At 44.0% G+C, this 23,696-nt stretch overlaps 1 protein-coding gene and 1 long non-coding RNA gene across 5 annotated transcripts in view; one reads left to right on the top strand and one right to left on the bottom strand.

Annotated features, from left to right (window-relative positions):
* The window catches only part of SH2D4A (SH2 domain containing 4A), a 71,387-nt gene extending 59,961 nt beyond the window's left edge, over positions 1-11,426 (bottom strand). For 2 of the 4 annotated variants that reach the window (XM_077849453.1, XM_077849450.1), the window contains exons 1-2: positions 10,624-10,773; positions 5,375-5,754 (exon numbers count right to left, since the gene is read on the bottom strand). In XM_077849453.1, the coding sequence (XP_077705579.1) occupies positions 5,375-5,555 (181 nt within the window). In that variant the 5' untranslated portion in view covers positions 5,556-5,754; positions 10,624-10,773. The other 2 variants (XM_077849451.1, XM_077849452.1) reach the window with 2 other exon arrangements.
* LOC144284644 (uncharacterized) lies at positions 11,017-20,593 on the top strand. The gene is made up of 2 exons (XR_013353089.1): positions 11,017-11,312; positions 18,335-20,593. It is a non-coding gene; the product is annotated as an uncharacterized LOC144284644 (long non-coding RNA).
* The last annotated feature ends 3,103 nt before the right edge of the window (positions 20,594-23,696 follow it).

Consider the following 23,696-nt stretch of genomic DNA (forward strand, 5'->3'; position numbering starts at 1 on the left):
TGTTCAAATATGATACACTTCCCTAAATTCGCAGCCTCTCATGTGCCTCCCCCACTCAGACCCTCCTCTCGGGACCCCACCCCCACAAACAGAAACCAAAACATTAGCGCCAGGACTCCAGTACTACAGCCACATCCCCTCTGACTGATGCCCACACCATGTCGGCATTAAATATTCAGAGTGTCACCCAAGGCTATTACTAGTCCCATCTTACAAGAAGGAAGTGGAGGCCCAGAGAGGGTATTTAACTTGCCCAAGATCACAGAGCTAGTGAAATTGGAACCAGAATTCAAAACCTGTCTGCAGGACTGCAGAACCAGTGTCTAAGGCAGCCTTATAATGCATTGTCCAAACTGAACACTTCTGAGAGCAAAAAGGATGCCAGGACACAAATGCAGACAGGGCTGTGACAGGCAAGCTCCGGCCACCATCACGTGCCCTCCAGGTCCTGAGGAGCAGGAGAAGAAGGGCCAGGAGAAGGTGAGACCCAGCCCTACATGCTTGCAGAGTCCCCTCGGGACTTCCTAAAATGACTGAGGACTGTTGCTTTCCCCACTGGTTGCAGGATTTGTTAGTCTGGGTTCATAATCCTGTAGTTACTAATACTAAAGTCCATCTTTAAAATTTCTAATAATTTTTATGCCTATTTTAGAGACAATGTGCAGAAAGGATGCTGGAGAAGCTGCATGTGCTTGGGCTATAGCCCAGGAAAGCAGGTGGCACTACAGACAAGTGAGAACTTGAGTCAGGAGAGGAGACCAGCTCAGGACTCAGGCAGGTGAATGGGAAGGGGAGATGGGTTATCATCCACACGTGGGTGCTCACCACAGAACAAGATAAACTGAGCGAAACCACCACACTCAGAGTGAGGGCCACAACCAGTGGTTCAGAACAGACATGGAGTAGATCTGGACCTGAGTTCAAATCCTAACTCTACCAGCGACCCATACAAATCACTTTCTCTGTTTCTTTCTCTTTTTTTATATTCTATTTATTTATTCATGAGAGATACACAGAGAGGCAGAGACATAGACAGAGAGAGAAGCAGGCTCCCTATGGGGAGCCCAATGTGGGACTCGATCCTGGGACTCTGGGATCACGTCCTGAGCCGAAGGCAGATGCTCAACCACCAAGCCACCCAGGCTTCCCTGTTTGTTTCCTTCTTTGTAGGAAGAAAGGTGACAACATTTACCATACACAGATTCTTGTGAGGTTTAAATGAAATAGCGTAAATATAATGCTTATATCTGGCACATCCTAATGGGCCAGCACTTTGGTAGGAAAAAAGCGCTAGGGGATGGAACAGATGAACTACAATCTATAGGGTTCAGTCACTGGATGTGTGCTGAGATCGGAGAGTACCAGAGTGGCTCCCAGGTTTCTGGCTTCAGTGACAAGGGAAAAAGCAGTGCCACTGATTTTAACAGAGAATGAGAGGCCTGGCAGTGGTGAGGAGGATTGAGCTGACACTGATGAGCTTGGCAGTATGGGTTTGAGCATTGCTGGCATATAGGTGGTGTTTAACCCTAAAAGGTAGAAGCAGGGGGTGCCTGGGTGGCTTGGTCCCTTGGGCATCTGACTCTTGATTTTGGCTTGGGTCATGACCTAGGGTCATAGTTATAGGATCAATCCCAGGTCCGGTTTCATACTGAGCATACTGCTTGCTTGGTATTCTCTCTCACCCTCTCCCTCTCCCCACCACACCCCCACTTCACCGCCCTGCCACTACTCACCATCTCTCTCTCAAAAAACAAAAACAAAAGGTAAAACCTAGGGTCTGTGGACCCCAGCATCTGTGAACAAGATTTAGGGAGAATGAACATTTAGAAACTATATTCAAAATGCGGTTTATGTGCATTTTCCTGATTGAAGCTCTCACTAAATTTTCAAAGGAGTCTAAGAGCCTCTCAACCCCACCTCCAGGTCACAAGCCACCAGTGCAGAGTGAGGCCCCCTAGGGGGAACATGGACATTCAGGGCTCAGGCAGAGATAAAAAAGAAACTATCATGGAGAGAGCACGAAACCCATGACATCGAGAAAGAGACCGAAAGAGGCAACTCTAAAGTCAGATGAGGGTGGAGTCTACTAGATCAGCACTGAGTCCCTCAGGGGAGGTCACTACAGTGGCTTCAGCTTTGGAAGTGAAGGGGAGGGAGGGGCTGCCATTGCAGGTGGCACAAACCAGTGGTTTATGGCCACTTCATGAAAAATGGAAGGCCCTCTAGCAGGGGCCTTGTTCACCAGGTAGCAATGGGACTGCAGCAAAGGTAGTCTCCCAGATGCAAGTCCATTTCCAGGTCCCATACAGCCCCTCCCACACCGCCCACGGCAAGCAGATGGCAGCCTACCGCTTAGGTTTCCAGCGCTTGAAGGCCCAATGAAACCAGTGCCAGGCAGCCCACTGCTGAGGAAAGGCCTCTACCGTTTGTTTTACCAGAAAGAGCTCACAGCACCAAGGCAGGGCCCTGACACAAGCACACGTGTTAAATGTGCATGAGGCACCTGCAGACAAGGGTAACGTCTTAGCTCCAGGCAAGCTGGCCATGCAGCCAGTTCGTGACCTCACTACTCGGGAAAGTCTGGCTCAGGGTCCAGCAGCCGTTGTCCTGGGCAAGCTAGTGAGTCCCAGTCTCACTCCCCTCCCTCTGTAACACGTGAGCAGTAAGTCAGCTTCAGGCTGGGCTGTCATCATTTAATGAGATCATATATTTAAGCACGGAGCTCAGCTCTGATACACCATCAGCTCGACGGTGCTACTTCACTCGTCTAGAGCCGCGCTGTCCAAACGTGAGCTACATCTGTAATTATACCTTTTCCAGTAGCCCCATTACAAGAGCAAAAGAAATAGATGAAATTAATTTTAATAAATTTTACATTATCCAAAAGATTATCACGTCAATATAAAATGAATATAAGACTATTAATGTGGTATTTTACATTATTCTTCCTATCAAGTCTCTGAAATCTGGTAGTTTACACTTGTCACATGCCTCAATCCAGACTATTCTCATTTCACGTCCTCAACAGCCACAAATGGGGCCTCCGGCTCTATGTCCTCCACAGGCCGAGGAGGCCATGATCCTCTACCTAAGAATCACATTTTCCCATTACATTTTGAAATGATTTTCTCATCTATTACTAAGTAAAATCCATATTTTTAATTGCATTTCAGCCCTTTCTACTTTAGCCATAGACTGCTAAAGGTTCCTGGTGTGCACAATATGCAAATGTTTTAGTGATGCTCCCTGAAAACTCACCAGAGTGGACCATATAGAGAAAAAAAAAATGACCAGATGACAATGAAAGAACTGCCAAGTGATGAGCTAAGCTGGTGCAAAGGAATGACGGGGAGGGAGGGCGTATGATATATTTAAAGAGCCAAGAAAAGGACAATCTCCAGAGCCTGGCTCAGAACTGCTAATAAAAAAGCAGCACTGTCTGCCCAGTATGAGTTGGAGGGGTGTAGGGGGTGTTGGCAGGGGGAGGCCATGAGCACCAGCCTCAAAGGATCAGAGGCACACAGTGAGATCTAAGCAAACAACAGCCAGGGCCTCGGTCAACAGCACAGATACACAGCTCTGGGGAGCACCAGCCATAACACTGCCTGGTACTAACTGTGGCTTTATCTTCAAAGGCAGAACATGAAGAAAGATGGAGAAATACTGTCTTTTAGGGGAAGTCAGGAATGAATCTCAAACCTTTTCTTTTTCTGTAGTCATGAGAGAACTAATCTAGTACAAAATGTATTTTTCCAAGTGTTAGATTTAAGGGAGTAACAAACTTTTGGCATGAAATATTGATAGAACGTTCACTGTGTATATTAACGTACTTTTTCAATGGCCATTTAATAGAATAATATAGATTTTCTAAGAGGTAGATTCAAAGTCTGCAAAAAAAAAATAATAATTTAAGCAAGGAAATGAAATTACTATCTTAAGTAGTCACACTCATGTTTGCTTGGGTGCTGAGACCACTTCAGCAAACATGAGAAGCTCAGTTTTAGAAAGTGTCTGGGCCACCGACAATAGGGGCAGCAGCCCTTCACCTCTCCCTGGCCCCAAAGTCATCCGACATGTCAGTATGCCATCCTCGCGGTGAACAACAGTGCCCAAAGACATCCAGCTCTATCTGATGAGCTCTGACTCAGGGGTGCAGGAGATGTAGAAGCCAATTAAGAAATATAAAAGGGTCATGCTTCAGCTTGGACATGTTACTTACTAAAAAAAAAAATTCTATTTAGGATCATACAGGATACTGTGAAATCCAGTAAACCTGGGTATCTACTGGTGGTGTGACTTTGCATATATTACTTAACTTCTCTGATTCTAAGTCTCTCCACCTATAAAACAGATGAGATCAACTTTGCAGAAATTTTGTGAAGACGAGACATAATATACATAAAAGTGTCTGATGAAACACATCCTTAATAAAAAGCTATTGCTATTGATAATAACCACAATAATCAATAAGATACTCAAATGTATTTCCACATCATTATAGAGGCTTAATGGGAAAGGTTTTAATTAAAGGCAATATAAGATAAAGGTCCCTAAACTGACTTCCTTTTTGAGTCTGTCTACACCAGCGCACATTCATTTTCTCCCTCTTTGAAACCCCTAATGGTTAGATGGGCAAGAACTCCTTCCTCATGGTCTTAAAAGGCTCTCTCAAGCTACCAGGGTTTCCTTGCATCAGGAAGAAGTGTATCTGAGGGACGCCTGGGGGCGGGGGGGCCTTCGGCCCAGGGCGTGATCCTGGGGTCCCAGGATCCAGTTCCACATTGGGCTCCCCACAAGGAGTCTGCTTCTCTCCCTGCCTGTGTCTCTGCCTCTGCCTCTGTGTCTCTCGTGAAGAAATAAAGAAATCTTTTTTTAAAAAAATGTGTAGTATGACTTTTTCCCACAACAGCAGTATTTGCATTTTAAGAGGGAGTTATCCTAAAAAAGACAATGCAAAGAAAATTATCTTAAAGTCTAAGAAATGTAAATGTTAATTGCTATAAACCTGCTGATACAATGCCTTTCTATGCTGGTTGTAGAATACTTGGCACCAGTGACAATACATGGGAGAGAAGCCCTTCCTCAAGACCCACTCCAAACAAACTGTACACTCACTTGTACTCCAGGTGAGTCTGGTTTCAAGTAAGAGATCTGCTTACAGCCACCCAAGCACATGATAATTGCTGTGCACGGATGGCTCTGTGTGCCTAAGTATGAACTTCAAGTTGATAAATAGCCCTGTTAGGATCTCAACAACACGTAGGGTTCATCTACCAAACTGGAACACACACCTGGCTTGCTTCTGGCGTGAACTGGTAACGCAAGCGGGAGCCCCTGTGCTAACACATCCAGGGGAGAGACCCGGTGAGCTCACCTTTCTTCGGCCTGGATGTCACTGGCAGGGACTCCTTTTTTTCCATTGCTACTTCTCTTTCTTTCCACCGGCGGATCTGTTCCTCCCTCATCTTGAAGAACAGGATCTGTTTCTGTTCTTCGCTGAGCTCTGCCAGCAGATCGGGATCTATGTACATTTCGGATAGTATCTGCTTCAGCATCTCTGCAGGTCGGGAGTCTTTTACACCTGTGGCAGAAGTTCTTGAAAATGCCCTCCAGGTGGCCTCCCCTGGGCTGGCACCCAGGGCACCCGCACACCTTCCCAGACTCTCAGCAATCCTAGTGACCCAGACGGTGACTCGGAGAGCTGGCCCCTGGCTCCTGGAACCACGGATACCGTCCACAAAGCTGTTCAGGAACCTGCAGAGAGCAATAGGAAAAAACAGGCAGTGTTCAAATGTGCAGACGCCAGGCAGGGGCAGGCTCATGAATCAAGCTTGGAGGAAATACAGTATCACTTTTCATTTCAGGTGAAAGGAGAAGAAAAGCCGAGGCATGCTTTGTTAAGAGTTTGTGTAACCTGTATCCCATAATTTCCAGATAGTATATCAAAAAAACAAAACAAATCCTAACTTTTTACAGGTCAGTCTCAGGGAAACAAAAAAAATTAACAGAGGTTTGGTCTTCTCCCAACTAAGCAAACATATTATTACCTTAGAGCCTAAGCACCAACTGGATGGCTGAGAAAAGAATAAAAGAAAAAAAAAAAGGCACAGGAAGAAATTAAAAGATTTTCTCTAAACAACTTATTTCAAAAGAAAATACTGTTTTTGAGATTTCACAGAATTATGTACCCCAAACCAAACCAAAACCGGGCCATGTTCAAGGAAGGAAAAAGAAGAAATAAAAGTCAGACAAGGCAATCTCCAGACAGCCCACCTGAACCATGAAAACAGTGTAGGAGCAGGAGAAAACATCCCTGTATATTCTTGAAGGTCACCAGGTTTTAAGTTTATCTGTCCCATATATCTAATTTACTAAAATCTGAATTTACGGACCAGAAAAACTGGGAGAATAAAGAGGTAACTAGGTTCATAATAAAGGCTCCTGATTTACTAAAGAGTTTCTTAGAGGCTCCTTTGGTAAGAAGCCACAGGCTCCAGCACTCACAAGTGCACTCACAGTGGTTGGGGGTGGGGATGGACGATTCCATTGAGGTTTCATGTAACTTATGCATTTCTACTTAGTTGATTTTTTTAAGACTTTTAATTTTTTTCAATATAATAAGATGCACAAAGAAGTTTACTTACTGCGACTTTTCAGGATCACCGGTGTTAATGAAGTTGACTGGGAATTTGGTGCTCACAATGCCTCAGATAATCTCACCATCTAGCCATGCCTCTCAAATACCTCCTCTCGCCAACTAAGTGCAAATGCTCACAAGCTTCAGACTATCACTTAGTCATACCCCCCCCCCCCACCCGGCTCCTCGGCTCCTCTTCGGCCCTTCACCTTGTCATCCCCACAGACTCCCTGGGAGCTCCCCTGCAGCTTCCCTTCTCCTTCTTCTTCCCTGCAAAGCTGTTCCTTCATTTACACAAGCATGTTCAACAGATGGGACACCCCAGGATGTTTGCATACACAGCACATACTTAAATTCACTACCTATTCATTGTGTAGCTGGGACCTTTATTGAGGCTGGAACTATTCTTGCTAACTGCATCCTATAATCTCCTGCAGCTTTCAAACTACTGGAACTCAAATGGAACACAACATTAGAAAACTTTTAGGGGAGCCTGAGTGTCTCAGGAGGTTGAATGCCCGACTCTTGGTTTCTACTCAGGTCATGATCTCAGGGTCATGCACTGAAGGTGGAGCTTACTTAGGATCCTCTCTCTCCCTCTGCCCCTGGCCCCCACCTAAATTTTTTTTAAGGGAAAAAATTTAAAAACAAATAAAAGCAGTGTTTGACTCTAACTTGGTCTGCTGTGTCCCTCCAAAGTTCCCTTGCTTTGAAAGATGACCCTCAAAGTCTGTCACAAAGAATTGATATTCTGTAATTTTTTTTTTGACTTTTGGGTTCCAACAAGCTCCTGGAGGGGCAGGGCCAAAAAAAAATCCACACTAAAGGAGAATTTGCCAGAGGCTGAGCTCTGTCTTCCTAGGAACAACAGGAAGAGTCTGGCTCCCCAGCACACTTGACTCCAGGGCTCTGAGACAAAGTGGTAACAAAAGTACTCCTTGATGTTCCAATAGGTGTCCTTACATTGGCACATCCCATGACTGATGATTGACTTTCACAGAAATAAAACATGGTAGAAAAGGAAGAACCCAGCGAGGCCTGAGGTTCTGTTTTGTTCCCTATTTTGAATGCGGTGAATCATAGCAACAGGGATAGCATGGCCTAAAACCTGGAACCCTGAAAGGGCCAAATTCACATTGTTCCCCTCTCCCCTGCCCGCAGTACTCCCAATGATAAGAGCTTGCACGCACTGTGCCAGCCACTACCTCAAGCACCTTGAATGTATTAACTTATTATATTTTCACAGTTACCCTGGGGATCCCTACTGCCCTTTCACAGATGAAGAAGATGGAGAGTGGCAGAACTGGGCAGTCTGACTCTAAGTTGGCTCTACTGTCCTCCAGTAGCACAACAGAGTTTCTCTATAAGCTCAGAATCAGCATATCATCAGGATATGGTACCATCTATGAAATTTCAGAATGAAGAACAGTAGGATCTTACAGCAATGTAAATGCTGACTTGAAGGTGCGTGACACACAATGCCTCTGAGGGGCAGAAGCCTCATCTAGGTAACTGTAGATAAGCTGAGGGGAGGTCAGGTATGAAAAAGACCTCCCCCAAGGAAGGAAGCAGGGAAATGTTACAGTGGCCCATGTGTACATGTTTGCCGACTTGATTCACAGGTACTTCGTGTTCTCAGTTTCCCCTCTCACAGCCATCAGGAGTTGCACAAATGGTACAGCCTCTCACAGGTGTGAAGAGTTCCATGAGACACTCATGCTCTTTCACAGTTTTAATTTGAGTTTGTTTTGCCTTTTCTGGCAAACATGGATTTTTAGCATTAAACTTAACTGCTGGATCTCGAAGGAAAGACACTGGCTTCCCTGTGTCCTCAGTGGATACTCAGCTAGCACTTGCCTTGGAGTCAGGCAGATGAATAATATGCATGCCATTCTAAGGCTGTGAATTAACTCCTTCCTCCCTTACACTTTCAGAAGGAAAACTCAGCACAGGGTGATCACAGAACACCTAGCAAGGACCCCAGCATGAGCTTCTGAAGAGCTGTGTGCCCTTCAGCTGTCATTTTACTACTTTGTTTTCCCATTCGTGAAATGAGGAACTGCACCATACATCTTTGTAATGTGAAGACTATGTCATAGTCTATGTGAAGTTACAGACACAAGTGGAGGTAGGGTAGAGGAAACAGGAATGAGGAAACTAACCAGGGTTTTTCCCACTTTCAGTCCCTGAAAGGACAACCACTGACACTGATTCAAACTTTGAATGACTTTCCTCATCTAACACACTTGAGAGCAGCAAACTTCCAGTTATTCAAGATCCAATAAAAAGAAAAGCTAAGCTAACTCAGTTTTCTTCTCATATAGCACTTTACTTAAAAAAGGAAATGACAAGCAACAAGCCCAAATCTGCTATTTATTCCAAAACTAAATTTCTAAAGGGTGATAGGATCAGTTGTTTTCCAGGATAACATACATTTGGCCTGACTCTCACATCATCCATAGCCCTGTTCGACAAAATAAAAATTGTGTTTCTCATGATTCTAAGACCTTGGGGGGGGGGGGGGCAGGTAGATAAAGCCTAAATTATAGCAGTAATGTAATATGGACAGTAAAACTTTAATGGTAAGAATATAATTTAGAGCACCTGTGTGGTTCAGTCAGTTAAACATCCCATTCTTGGTTTGGCTCAAGTCAGGATCTCAGGGTAGTGGGATTGAGTCCTGCCTTTGGCTTGGCACTGACCATGGAGTCTGTCCCTCTCCCCCCTTTCCTCCCCCTACTGCCTCTCTCGCTCTCAAATAAATAAATAAATAATAAATAAATACAATCTTTTAAGAAAATGAATATAGTTTGAATATAGTTTGAATTGTACTTCTTTTAAAATGGCTGGCTATTTTCAGATTTTCATTTATCTTATTCAACTTCACTTAATAGAGTTTATCTGCAAAAGGGCTATTTTTTTTCTAAAGATTTTATTTGTTTATTCATGAGAGACAGAGACAGAGAGAGAGACACGTAGGCAGAGGGAGAAGCAGGCTTCCTGTGGGGAGCCGGATGAGGGACTCATTGGGGATCAGGACCTAAGTCCAAGGCAGACTCAACCACTGAGCCACCCAGGTGCCCCAAAAGGGCTATTTTTGAGGATAAAATGATTTACCAGAGGTGATAGCAATTTGGTAAGTTTTGTACATATGTGCCATTCTTCAGAAATGTGAAACGACTGTACAGATTTATCTAGGAAATTGCACTCATGGGCCAAATCTACGCCTGCATAGGACTTCCACGTGTTTATTCACTTTCTAAAGCTCCAAGTCGTTAGTATTCCGTCCGCAACCCGAAGCCTCTCAGGCGGGGGCCTGGCTGGCTCTGCGGGTAGGGCATGCGCAATCTTGATTTCCCTGTTCTGAGTTCGAGCGGGTGCTCGTGTTTACTTAAACAAACAAACAAAAAACCCTTTTAGGAGGTGAGGAGACTAAGATTAGAGAGAGGTGCCCTTGCTCCTGCGCCCTGCGCCCTGGGAAGGGAACGATACCGTTAAGGAAGCCTACAAACTGGCACCTGCGCGCCGGCTCTCGGTGCCCCCGCGAACCCGAGGGCCAGAGCGGGCAGGGGCGGGCGGGCGGGGCGGGCAGGGCGCCCACCCGACTGGGAGGACCGAGGCTGGGCTGCCGTCCTGCGGGCGGGCCCCGGGGAGCCGGCTGCCCCGCGGTCCCGGAAGGTCTGGGCGGCGGAGTTCCGCGCGGGCGCGGGCGCGGGCGCTCGTCGGCGGGGGCGGGAGCGCGGTGCCCGGCCGCGGAGGAGGCCCGGACCCACGGCAGGCATAGGCCCCGCGGGTGCTCCGGCGCTCCCGGCTCGCCCACTTGGTGACGCGCCCGCGCCCCTCCCGGTGCCCCAGAAGTGCTCGCCTTCCCCCTGGGGCCGGCGCCCCGCGCGCCCCGGGACCCCCAGCGCCTCCCGCGCCCTCCCGCGCCCCCACCCGCACGGTCCCGCGTTCTGCCCCCTGGCCCCGCCGCCCCCCGCACCTACCGGGCGGGGCCCGCGCTCCCCAGCAGGTGGCCCCGGGCCACGCGGCGTCCAGCGGGGCCGAGACGGAGGGAAGGCGGCTCAAACCCTCGGCCTCGCTTGTGCAAACAGTGTCCCTGCGCGCCCGCCCGCCCGCGCTGCCCCACCCGCGGCCCGCGTGCCCCAGCGGCTGACTGGGTGCTCGCGGCCCCACCCGGGCCCCTGGACGCGCTCCAGGCCCAGGCGTCGGCGCGGCCCGCTGCCCCAGGGGACCCCCCAGCCCGGGCACCCGGCCCCGAGCTGCCGCGTGTGGGGGCCAGGCCGCCGCCCCCCACCTGCAGCCCGCCGAGGCCGCCGCGCCCTCTCGGCCGCGGGACGCAGTGGTGTCAGCGGCCCGGGCCTGCTCCGCCGCGGGGCTCAAGGGCTCCTGCAAGCCCGGGCCTGCGGAGGCGGGAGGCCTCGGTCACACGGACAGCCCCAGCAGGCCGAGTCAGCTCACCTCCCGGGTCGCCTCCCGACTCCCGGAGCTTACTCTACCCGCCCCGCCCCCGTTTGTTGACATTAAAGTCATTTATCAGACACTCGGGCACTTGTCAGCACAGGCCACAAAGCTTTGTAGGGCAGAATCAAGGAGGCGAAAGGCTGGAAAGATGCAGGCTGCAAACAACAGACACGGAGGGAAAAATGAAAGAACTCTGGAGAAAGGAAAGAAGGTAAAGGAATCTTGTGAATAGCAGCAAGAACAGGTTGGGGTGGTGCCGGAAGGGAGGAGCTGACGGAGTACAGGAAAGTTGGGCAGAAGCGAGTAGAAACGTTGCAGGGCATTTTCCATTGTGCAGGAGCGTTGGGAATGTGCGCGGAGAAATAGCCTGCTCTGGGGAACCCCACCCTGCGCATGGTGGGGAGGAGTCAAGAACACTGAGCCTTCTCTAGTCCTCTCCACAGCCCACCTGATACATTCAGGGGTCTGATTGGCTTCCTTCAAAAGTGAAACTTTCTTCTTCCTAACTTCTCTAGACCTCAGAAGTTACTCAAAGTTAGAAAGAGCCTTGGGGGCAGAGAGAAGTCCTTGAGAACCTATTTAGGAACCATTCTAGGGATCGCATCAGGGGAGAATTTCTGGTTTACTTTTGGTTCCCACTGCTTATTAAATGAATGGCCTGTGACTGCATTTGGCTGGATTGTCTCTTGCCCCTGGGTAGCGGCTGTGGCCAGCTGAAAATGAATCCTCCCATTTCATGGATCCAGCAGTTGAAGAACTAACAGGTGGTTCATCAGTCAGTAAAATTTTCCTACAACGGACACTGGTTGCAGCGGATGACCTTCCCCGACGCTCAAGTTCATGTGCTGATAAGTCTTTCTTTATAAGAGTACTCCCACTTGGCCACTAACCTGTCTGTACTTCGGTTTTCCCTTCTGGATAATAACAACGCCTACCTCATGAAGTTGTTGTGAAGGTTAAATGAGATGATATATGTAATGTGCTTAGAATAGTTCGTGGACTGGTGAATGTACAAATACATTAGCTTATACTATTTCACATCACATACTGCAGTTTCAAGTTATAACTTCATACTCAGACCTTGGATTTTGCCTTGTGTGGTACCTAGACTCCATGTTAACCTCAGTGATCCATCCCCACCTCCTCAGTATGTCACTTCTGAGATTAGGTTGTAAAAGACGTGAGCACATGCCTGGCTGGGCATCCAGCACTGGTCTTTGAGGCACGACTGTGAGAACACCAGCCTCAAATTTGTAGTGCACGTTCTGGCCCACCAGCAGCCTGGGTGACTGCTAAGTGTTCTCCATGCAAGCAGTGGGCAGAGCCGCTAACCCTGTGAACAAGATGGGAGATGCTGAAGCAGGCAAGAAGATCTTTATTTAAAAATGTGGGGGCACCTGGGTGGCTCAGTCGGTTAAATGTGCGCCTTCCACTCAGTGGTGATCAGGGTTCTGGGATCCAGCCACACATGGAGCTCCCTGCTCAGTGAGGAGTCTGCTTCTCTCTCTCTCTCTGCCTGCCGCTCCCTCTGCTTGTGCTCTCTCTCTCAAATAAATAAATAAAATCTTCTTTTTTTTTTTTTTTTTAAATGTACTCAGTGCCACACAGTGGAAAAAAGTGGAAAACACAAGACTGGTCCAAATCCCTGGGCCTTTTGAGATGAAAAACAGGACAAGCACTAGCATTTTCTTATTCCAGTGCTAGCAAAAACAAAGGGGTTATCTGTGGAGAGGAAACTCTGATGGAATATTTGGAGAACCCAAAGAAACATATCCCTGGTCTTTGCTGGTCTTAAAAAGTGGAGTGAAAGAGAAGATCCTACTCTATATTTGAAACAGGCAACATCTTCATAAAATGCTCTTGCAACTTAAAAAATATTAGTTCTAAGTCAAAACTTTCTAATTTCAAATATTGCATGTTTAAAGAAGTCATTTTTGATCTTACTTGATCAGCCTGTAATAAGTTTAACATTTAAAAATAAGAGTTGAAATTAACAAAATAAATAAAAATAATTTTTTTAAAAAAACCTTGTAGCTTGTCTTGGTTTCTCTCTCTCTCTCTTTCTCTCTCTCTCTCTTTCTCTCTTTCTCTTTCATCTTTCACTCTAAAGGAAGTCAACTGCTCCGTCATGAGCAAACCTTTGGGGAGGAATTGAGGACTCCTGCCAACAGCCACAGAATCAATTTGGAAGTGAATCCTCCAGCCCTAGTCAAGCCTTTGGGTGGCTGCAGCATTGGCTTATAGCTTCGGTACAAATTCATGCAACCACCTAATTAAGCCACTCTCCAATTCCTAATCAACAACACTGAGGTAGTAAATTTGTGCTATATGAAGCTACTAAGTTTGAGGAAATTTGTTACATGGCAATGCATAACTAATATATACCTCCTCATTAGTCTTGTTTCTAAGCCAGTTTTAGATAGCTTTTGTGTACAGAAAATTTCATATACTGGATAACTTCTGTAAATGCAGATCCAAGGACCTCACCTCAGAGCTAGGGAATATAATGTCTGTGAGGCCCAGGCAATAAGCACTCCAAGTGATTAGATCAAAAATGGGGTTACAGATCATGCTTTCAGAAATTCTGCTCCAGACTCTCCTGGATGCAGTTGCCAAAGTCATCTTTTTTAAACATTAACTCTAATCCTTCATATTTGGTTGCTAAAAATCCTTTGATGACCACTCCTTCTTGTTTCAAGTAAGAAGAAACCTCCTGTCAGCTTTCAAGGACGAGGGCAGCCTAGTATTCATCTTCCTCAGCTTTATCATCTCCCTAATACAGACCCTGCATTCAGATAATCTGGTATTTTCCTGGCTCTTAAACCTACACAAGCTCTGCAGCTTCACACTGTGGCATTTGTCTAAAATGTCTTGCCCCAGGGTCCTGGGATGGCTCAATCAGTTAAGCATCCAAATCTTGAATTCACCTTGGGTCTTGATCTTATGGTTGTGAGTTTGAGCCCCATGTTGGGCTCCACCCTGGGTGTGAAGCCCACCTTAATTAATTAATTAATTAATTAATTAATTAATTGAAATGCCTTGCCCTATAACTTGGCTTATGAAAATTCTACCTATTCTTCAAGCATTAATCTTTAGGAATCCTTTCCTCTCTCTTTTGTCCTCAGCCGGAAGCAATCCCTGCCTCTTCTATATTTCTAGTGCTTATATCACAAGTTAGCATTTAACACATTCAAGAACCAGTTAGTGAACTCTTGCTAAGTGCTGGGCCCTGTGGTGACATTGGAGGATGGCAGAGAGCAGACAGCCAGGGCTCCTGCTGCATGCGTAGCTGTATATGTTTTATGTCTCTTTGATCGTAAACATCTTGATCACAAAGACTAATCCTATGCAAGTTTGAGTCTTACCCACACGCAGGCACACAGTAGGTATTCAATGCGTGTCAGCTGGATGGGTGTTGACAGCCCAAATGAATTTTAGGGTGTACACAAATACCCTCAGCAATCATTCAGTGTGGAGCCTGGCAACTCATCTTGTTTCTCTCCTGCTTTCCCTGCCATCCTTCTTGTCTTGTGCCTCTTTCCTGTATTTGTGAATATCTCCCTTTTCCTCCTTTTATTTCTGTAGTTCTTTTTCTATCCTCTTAATTTTGTCCTCCTTATCTTCTACCACCTTCCTTTTGGTTTCCTCTCTCCCATCACCCAGTATTTTCTCTTTCAATTGGCACAATTGAAATTAAATTAATTTCACAAGTAGACAATTAAAATGTTACAGATTCTAAAAAACATCAAGTGGCTCTGTTCTTTACTCATGAGGCCCTCCCTTACTTTTCCTCCCTTTGGGCCAGTGCTCTTACTAGTGGCCTAGGATGCCCTGTGAGGAGGACTGCTGCCTTCACATGCTGGCAGCACATCTGATAGGTGGGAGGTCTGGACGACTAGGCCTTGGCAGGGCACAGGTGCTGAGCATCTACTGTTGACTGGCCCCTTGGCATGTGGAGACATGTACTACGCGTGTCACCAGCACATGTGTTCAGGAGCGCCCCAAGGCCCATCCAGGGCCAGTGCTCCAAGAGAAAAGCTAAATATCTATTTACTATATGCTAATTTTTTAAATTTGTCATTTATTTGTAGTAATGGATACCATGAAACAAATAGCCTACATTCTTTTTTTTTTACAAAAATGAGAGACTTTAAAAAAAAAAGATTTTATTTTTTTGACAGAGAGGGACAGAGAACACAAGCAGGGAAGTGGCAGGCAGAGGCAGGACCCTGGGATCATGACCTGAGCTGTAGGCAGACGCTTGAGCAACTGAGCCACCCAGGCGTTCCTTTTTTTTTTTTTTTTTTTTTTCTTCTGTATCTCTCTCATTCTTTTTTTTTTTTTTTTTTTTTTTTGGTGAAACACAGAATGTCTTATCAGAAACTCAGAGCATAGATTTTGAGGAAATAAGTTCATAAAGGTAATTCAGGGAAAACACTGAAATTAGAATATTTTAAAGATGAAAGTAAACACCAATAAATTATATTTATGAAAATGAATAAAATAAAGCCCTCACAGAGCCATAAAGGAATGAGAATAGTTCAAAATTAAACATAACTGCTGGCAGAAAACTGAAATAGCACACTTTCAATACATTTTTTTATGATTGGTAACTTAACAGATTTATTTTGAGATTTGATCAAGTTCTAGTAAAGTTGAAACATTTTAGTATTTTTCTTTCACATCTACTTCACATTCACTGTGGGGCAAATGTATGACTTTAAGAATTAAAAATGTGGGGGCCCCTGGTTGGCTCAGTGGTTGAGTGTCTGCCTTCTGCTCAGGTCGTGATCCTGGGGTCCTGGGATCGAGTCCTGCATCTGGCTTCCTGCAGGGAGCCTGCTTCTCCATCTACCCCCTGCTCATGCTCTCTCTTCACTCTCTCTCTCTCAAATAAAAGAAAAATCTTAAAAAAAGAAAAAAGACATTATGTGTTCCATATATCTCTGTAATGTAGTGGTAAGCAGACTGTGGCTCAGAAGAACTGCTCATCTGAGGCTTGGGGATAGAACTGGACAACTTACACCCCAAGTGATGTGGGACATCTGAGAACAGCCTGTGTTAACCCATGCTCTCTTACGGGTTGAAGCTCTGAAGAAAGCTTTTCTCTTTCCTGAGAAAGGAGCAGAAACCAGCTTCGACCAGTACGGTGATGTTCCCTGAACCTTCCCATGAGCTCTGAGTACATCACCTAATGCTAACAAAACCAAAGTCTCATCCCTTCCTTGGACCAGATTCAGAACCAGGTCTTGATTTCCTGACATTGCTCATCTTGCGATGTTTGCAAAAAGTACACAAACTCTTTTTAGTTTTATAAGAATTCGCTGCCTGGGAGCACAGAAGTAGTCTCGAGCATGTATTAAAGTAACCTTGGGAGGTTTAATATTTGTCCCTTTCCCCCTCTCCCAAGGGGCTCCTATTTGATTGGAATGGGATAGCACACAGGCATCAACATTTTGTTCAAAGCATCCCAGGAGATCCTAATGTGTTGCCAAGGCTGAGAACCACCAAAATATTTGGAAACAAACTTAATTGGCTATGGTTTTTGAAGGAGCAGTGGTGGCAGTCCCTAGACTTTATGAAAACAGAGACGTCTGGGTGGCTTAGTGGTTGGGCATCTGCCTTTGGATCAAGGCGTGATCCTGGAGTCCCGGGATCGAGTCCCACATTGGGCTTCCTGCATGGAGCCTGCTTCTCCCTCTGCCTGTGTCTTTGCTCTCTCTCTCTCTCTCTCTCTCTCTCTCATGAATAAATAAATAAATAACATCTTTGAGAAAAAAAAAAAAGACTTTACGAAAACAGCCATGAAGCTAGATATTCATGTCTTGGGTTCCTTTCTTAATATAAGTCCCACCACCTTCTCTGGAAATGAATGTTACACCAAACCCAGTTATTTAAATGCAATGAAACAGGTGACAGCGTCTGGCTCATCATGGCTGCTTTAGTATATCTAACTTTTGCTTCTTTCCTTCCTTTCACTGCTCCTGGTTATGAAAGCCAGATGTTCTCTCTGGCCTTCCAGTTGAGGAAAGCACTTTCCTCTCTAGACCAGAGGCTGCCCCCCACAGCAGGGCTCCAATGTGTGGTCACGTCCTTCTTTCCTGGAGGTAGCTCCAGTTCTGCCCCCAGCAAGTCTTGCCTTCTCCACCAAACCAGTTCCCTCCATTGTACTGTTTGCCTGAGGACTTTTCTCTAACTAGAAATTGGAGTTCATTCCACCCATGGGTAAGAGAACATACTTTGCCTCTTCCTCTAAGGATATGTTTAAATAAGAGCCAGCTTATGGCCACAGTAGTGAGTGCTATCATTTAGTTTATGACAGAAACTTGGTTTTTATTGGCATGTTAATGTTTTAATGACAAGGCATTTTGTGCAATATCTAGCATAGTAGAAGTTTATGGCCAATAAATGACAGATCATGCTATACAAAAGAGAAATATGAAAGAGGGAAGACTTTCCCTTGTGGAGTCTCTACCCACATAGAATGTATATAACCACACTTGCCAACCCTCATTGGGATTAAACACTACATATTTATGAGTTCTCATTAAAAGACTATAAACCATACAATGTTTGGGACCAGAAGGAATCTGAACATCACCTGGACCCCATTCTGCCACTGAAAGAAATGAGGCAAAAACAATTTTAATAATTACAGAACTAGCTGATCAGAGGCATATCCAGAATTTCAAAAGACTGACACATAATCCTTGCAGAGTTCTTATACTATGTTAGATTAACTAGTTCATTTGCCTTACTGAACTCAGGAAAGTGAGAGTTCACCACATCCTGTGATTCTCTCCTAACATAAAGCACCCCTGTGTGTGGAGAGGCATACAGGAACTGCCCTCAGGCTGCACTGGTTCTTGGCCAGCAACTGGTGCACAGGATCACTCCAGCCTCCACTCCCAGCACTGGGCTCACAGGACAAGACCTGCAGATAACATGCTACACTTTCAAGCCCCCTCTGGAGGAAACAAAGCTGAGGCTGAGACCCTCTTAAGTATAACATGCAGGTATTGATGAAACAACAAATTCATTCTGAATGTTAGGTTCTGACCAAAGGAGGAAGCATAAGGAGAAGGAAGGGATAAATTGAGAAGGAATAGAGGAATCAATACCAAAAGAATCAAGAGAATGGAAGTGAATTTGAACATAATTTGGTTGATTTCTTAAGTGAGCTTTCCTTGGTGCTTTCCTTTGGAGCTTCAAATTCACACTTTTTTCTTGTAGGGGAGTGGCTCACACAGCAGAGAAAGCAAGAGTGCATTTGGCTTCCAGATTTTGAAGAATCCTTAATGGAGGAAGAATTTCTGGCCAGTATTGGACATGAAAGCATGATGTGTGTGTGTGTGTGTGTGTGTGTGTGTGTGTGTGTGTGTGTGTTTATTTATTGAGTGCTTTTCATGGTCCAGTTATTTTTTTAAATTGAAGTCTAATTGACATGTATCACTATGTTAGTTTCAGGTGTACAACATAATGATTCAATATATGTATACATTATAAAGTGATCATCACAATACTATCTAGCTACCTACCGTCCATCCTCATATAGTTACAAAAAGTTTTTTTCTTGTGGTAAAAATTGTCAAGATTACCCTTAGAAACTTTGAAATATGTGATACAATATTACTGACTAGTCACCACACTGTGTATTCCATCTTCATGACTTCATTTTATAACTGGAAATTTGTACCCCTTGACCCCCTTCACCCATTTTACCTGGCCCCCAACTTGCCTCCCCTCTGCCAACCACCAATCTGTGAGTTTTGTTTGTTTTGATAGATTCCACAATTAAGTGAAATAATATGGTATTTATCTATTTCTGACTTCTTTTGCTTAACATAATACCCTCAAAGTCCATCCATGTTGCAAATGGCACGATTTCATTCCTTTTTGTGGCTGAGTAGTATTCCACTGTAGATGGACAGGTAGACAGATAAACAGACCCACCACAATTCCTTTATCCATTCATCCATTGGTAGACTCTTAGATTGTTCCCATATCTTGATTATTGTAAATAATGCTGCAATGAACATGGGGGTGCAAATATCTTTTTGAGCTAGTGTTTTCATTTTCTTTAGATAAATACCCAGAAGTGGAATTGCTGGATCATATGGTAGTTGATTTTTGATTTTTTGAGAAAGTTCTATATTGTTTTCCATAGTGATTTCACCAATTCACATTACCACTGAGAGTACACAAGGATTCCCTACCCTAGATGTCCTCAATACTTGCTATTTCTTGTCTTTTTGATAATGGCTATTCTGACAGGTGTCTGATAGTTGTGGTTTTAATTTGCGTTTCTCTGATGATTAAAGAAGTTGAGCATCTCTTCATGTGCCTGTAGGTCCTTTGTATGTCTTCTTTGGAAAAATGTCTATTCAGATCCTCTGTCCATTTTTTTGGTTGAATTGTTTTTATTGTTGTTATTGAGTTGTGTGAGTTCTTCACATATTTTGGATATTAACCTTTTATCAGATATATGGTTTACAAATATCTTCTCCCATTCAGTAGGTTGCACTTTAATTTTGTTGATAGTTTCTTTCACTGTGCAGAAGCTTTTTAATTTGATATAGTCCCATTTGTTTATTTTTTTGCTTTGTTGCTGTTGCCTCTGGAGTCGGATCAAAAAAATATTGCCAAGATACTGTCAAAGAGCTTAGTACTTGTTTTCTTCTAGGAGTTTTATGGTTTATGGTCTTTCATTCAGGTTTTTAATCTATTTTTTGGGGGGGCTGTGATAGAATCCGTTTTCTTTTATTTATGGTAATACTCTGAGAAAGTGAAATAACAAAATTATTTAAATAAGGAAATCTATTCTATTTGGAATTACAGGAATAATGAAGAAACATAGATGCTTTTGTTCCAGTCATAATAAATTTTGTACTCGCTAATGTGTTTTGACATTTAAGCTATTAAAAAAGATGCAACAAAGAAACATTAACCGACCTCTTTTTAACTAAAAGCCAAAGAGAATGGAATCAGCTTGTCATCAATGTTTCAATACTTACTGATTGGGTTTATAAAGCTTGTTTATTTTTTATTTTTTTTAAAGCTTGTTTAATATCAAACATTTTTTTTTTCAAAATTAGTATTAGTGAAAGAATAAACAGTAGTAAAGTTCTTCCTTATGGACAAAAGCTTCCTGGAACATTAAAGATCCCAGCCATACCCACCTCACACAAAACACTATGAAAAAGCAGAACCAACCATTTGTTAATTCTTAGCATTTTCCCATCTTGGAGCATGCAAAAGCAAGATTGCCTTTCTTGACACTACTAATCTATATCTATGTATATATCTATGTTTTTTAAAGTTTATTTTTTATTGTAACTCACATTTGAATCTTTAAACAACTATCTATGAAGGAGGAAGGTGGATAGACCACTGACAATACTTGTTTCTTCTTAGCCACAGGAACAAAGGCAGAGTTCAGACCGGGCCTCTGAGGGTAAGGCTCCTGACCCAAACCGACCCCCCTGCACTGGGTTCCTAATCACAAAAATTACACTGTTTTGGTAACAGGTTCCTGGACAGTCTCCTGACCTATTTCCAGGGACTGCATGGCTTCATCCAGGCTGCTCATCACTGCGGTGGAGAGGAAATCATCAGAATGAACATTTTCTCTTTCAAAAGACTTCATGGTTTCTAGGCTGAACATCATTGTGCCTCCATAGCGTTTCCCTCGGGGCTTCGCCACCAAGATGCGAATCAGCCTTTTGGCGCCTCCCCATGATGAGGATCTCAACCTTGCCCTCGGAGTTGGGCTCTCTCATCTGGAGCAGGACCTTGAACTCCCGTTCGAACCCCGGGACGAGGGCTCTGCTTGGTCCGAAAATCTTCTCCAGCAGACGGGCATCCACATGAAGCACGGATGGCTTCAGAAAGTGCTTAAACCTACACCAGTACCGTTGAGTGTGGACAAGGAGCCAGTTCTTGGAGAGAGAATACTTCTTGCTGGCTCCTGAGCCGTGCGATCGGTGCAGGGTCTTCATCACGAAGGGCGCCACTGCTGTACCCTGGACGGAATCCGCAGGAAGAGACCGTTTTTAATCTATTTTGAATTAATTTTTGTGTATGGTATAAGAAAGTGGTCAATTCTTTTGCACGTGGCTGTCCAGTTTTCCCAACACCGTTTATTAAAGAGACTCTCCTTTCCCCATTATACATTCTTGCCTCTTTTGTCACAAATTAATTAACCATATGCATATGGACTCTCTACTTCATTCATCTGTGTGTCTGTTTTTATGCCAATACCATATTGTCTTGATTACTACAGCTTTGTAATATAGTCTGAAATCCAGAAGTGTGATGTCTCCTGCTTTGTTCTTCTTTCTCATGATGCCTTGGCTATTCTGGATCTTTTGTGGTTCCATACAAATTTTAGGACTGTTTGTTCTATTTCTGTGAAAAATGACTTTGGAATTTTGTTAAAAATTGCACTGAATCTGTAGATTGTTTTGGATAATGTGGCTATCTTGACACAAGGATTTTTTTTTAACACTATTGATACTTCCAGTTCATGAGCATGGCATATCATTTTTTTGTGTCTTCTTTAGTTTCTTTCATAAATGTCTTACAGTTTTTAGTGTACAGGGTTTTGACTTCTTGGTTAAACTTATTTCTAGGTATTTTATTCTTTTGTTTTTTTTTTAAAGATTTATTTATTTATTTATTCATGAGAAACACAGAGAGAGAGAGAGAGAGAGAGAGAGAGAGAGAGAGGCAGAGACACAGGCAGAAGGAGAAGCAGGCTCCATGCAAGGAGCCTGATGTGGGACTCCATCCCAGGTCTCCAGGATCACACCCTGGGCTGCAGGCGGCGCTAAACCGCTGTGCCACCGGGGCTGCCCTATTTTATTCTTTTGATACAATTGTAAATGAGATTGTTTTCTTAATTTCTCTTTCTGATAGTTCACTGTTAGTATATAAAAACACAACAGATTTTTGTGCAAGCATATCTCACAGATATTGCAGGTTCAGTTCCAGACCACCACAATAAAGTAAATATCACAATAAAGCAATCCAAATAATTTTTTTATTTTCCAGTGCATGCATATATAAAGTTCTGTTTATAACATACTGTACTCTATTTAAAGTCTGCAATAACATCACGTCTAAAAAAACAAGGTACATACCTTTTTAAAAAAAAGATTTTATTTATTTATTCATGAGAGACACACAGAGAGGCAGAGACATAGGCAGAGGGAGAAGCAGGCTCCCTGTGAGAAGCCCAATGCAGGACTCCATCCCAGGATCCTGGGATCATGACCTGAGCCGAAGGCAGATGCTCAACTGTTGAGCCACCCAGGCATCCCAAACAAGATATATACCTTAATTAAAAATGCTTTATTGCTAAAATATGCTAAATATCATTAGAACTTTCAGTGAATAGAAATCTTTTTGATGTTAGAGGGTCTTGCCTTGATGGTGATGGCTGCTGGATGAGGTTAGTAGTTGCTAAAAGTTGGGGTTGCTATGACAATTTAAAACAGGACAACAATGTAGTTTGCCACATAGATCGATTCTTCCTTTCACTGGAACATTTAGAGGCTATTGTAGGGTTATTAACTGGTCTAATTTCAGTATTATTGTGTCTCTGGGAATAGTAAGGCAAAGGAAAGAGAGAGAAGCAGAATAGTCAGTTGATAAAGCAGTCAAAACACACACATTTATTGATTAAGTTTGCTGTTTTATATGGATGTGGTTCATAGTGCCCTCAAAAAATTGCAACAATAACATCAAATATCACTAATCAGAGATCACCATAACAAATATGATGAAAGTGATAAAGTTTGAAATATTGTAAGCATTGCCAAAATGTGACACAGATTGGAAGTGAGCAAATTCCATTTAAAAAATGGTGCCAGGGGATCCCTGGGTGGCGCAGCGGTTTGGCGCCTGCCTTTGGCCCAGGGCGCGATCCTGGAGACCCGGGATCGAATCCCACATCAGGCTCCCGGTGCATGGAGCCTGCTTCTCCCTCTGCCTATGTCTCTGTGCCTCTCTCTCTCTCTCTCTGTGACTATCATAAATAAATAAAAAAAAAAATTAAAAAAAAATAAATTAATTAAAAAAAAAAATGGTGCCAAGGGGATCCCTGGGTGGCTCAGTGGTTTAGCACCTGCCTTTGGCTCAGGGCGTGATCCTGGAGCCTCGGGATCGAGTCCCACGTTGGGCTCCCTGCATGGAGCCTGCTTCTCCCTCTGCCTGTGTCTCTGCCTCTCTCTCTCTCTCTCTCTCTGTCTATCATGAATAAATAAATAAAATCTTTAAAAAAAAAATGGTGCCGATAGACTTGGTTGAGGTAGGCTTGCGGCAGAACTTAAATTTGTGAAAAACACAATATCTGTTAAGTGCAATAAAACAAGGTATGCCTGTATGTTGATTTTTATACCCTGCAAATTTACTGAATTTTTTTTTTTATAGTTCTAGCAGTTTTTTTGTAGACTCTTCAGGGTTTTTCTCTATATAAAATCATACCCACAAATAGTGACAGTTTTACTTTTTCATTGCCTATTTGGGTATCTTTTATTTCTTTTTCCTGCCTAATTGTTCTGGCTAGGACTTCCAATACTATGTTGAATAAAAC

This window comes from Canis aureus, chromosome 15 (assembly GCF_053574225.1).
Source record: "Canis aureus isolate CA01 chromosome 15, VMU_Caureus_v.1.0, whole genome shotgun sequence".
NCBI classification, from domain to species: domain Eukaryota; kingdom Metazoa; phylum Chordata; class Mammalia; order Carnivora; family Canidae; genus Canis; species Canis aureus.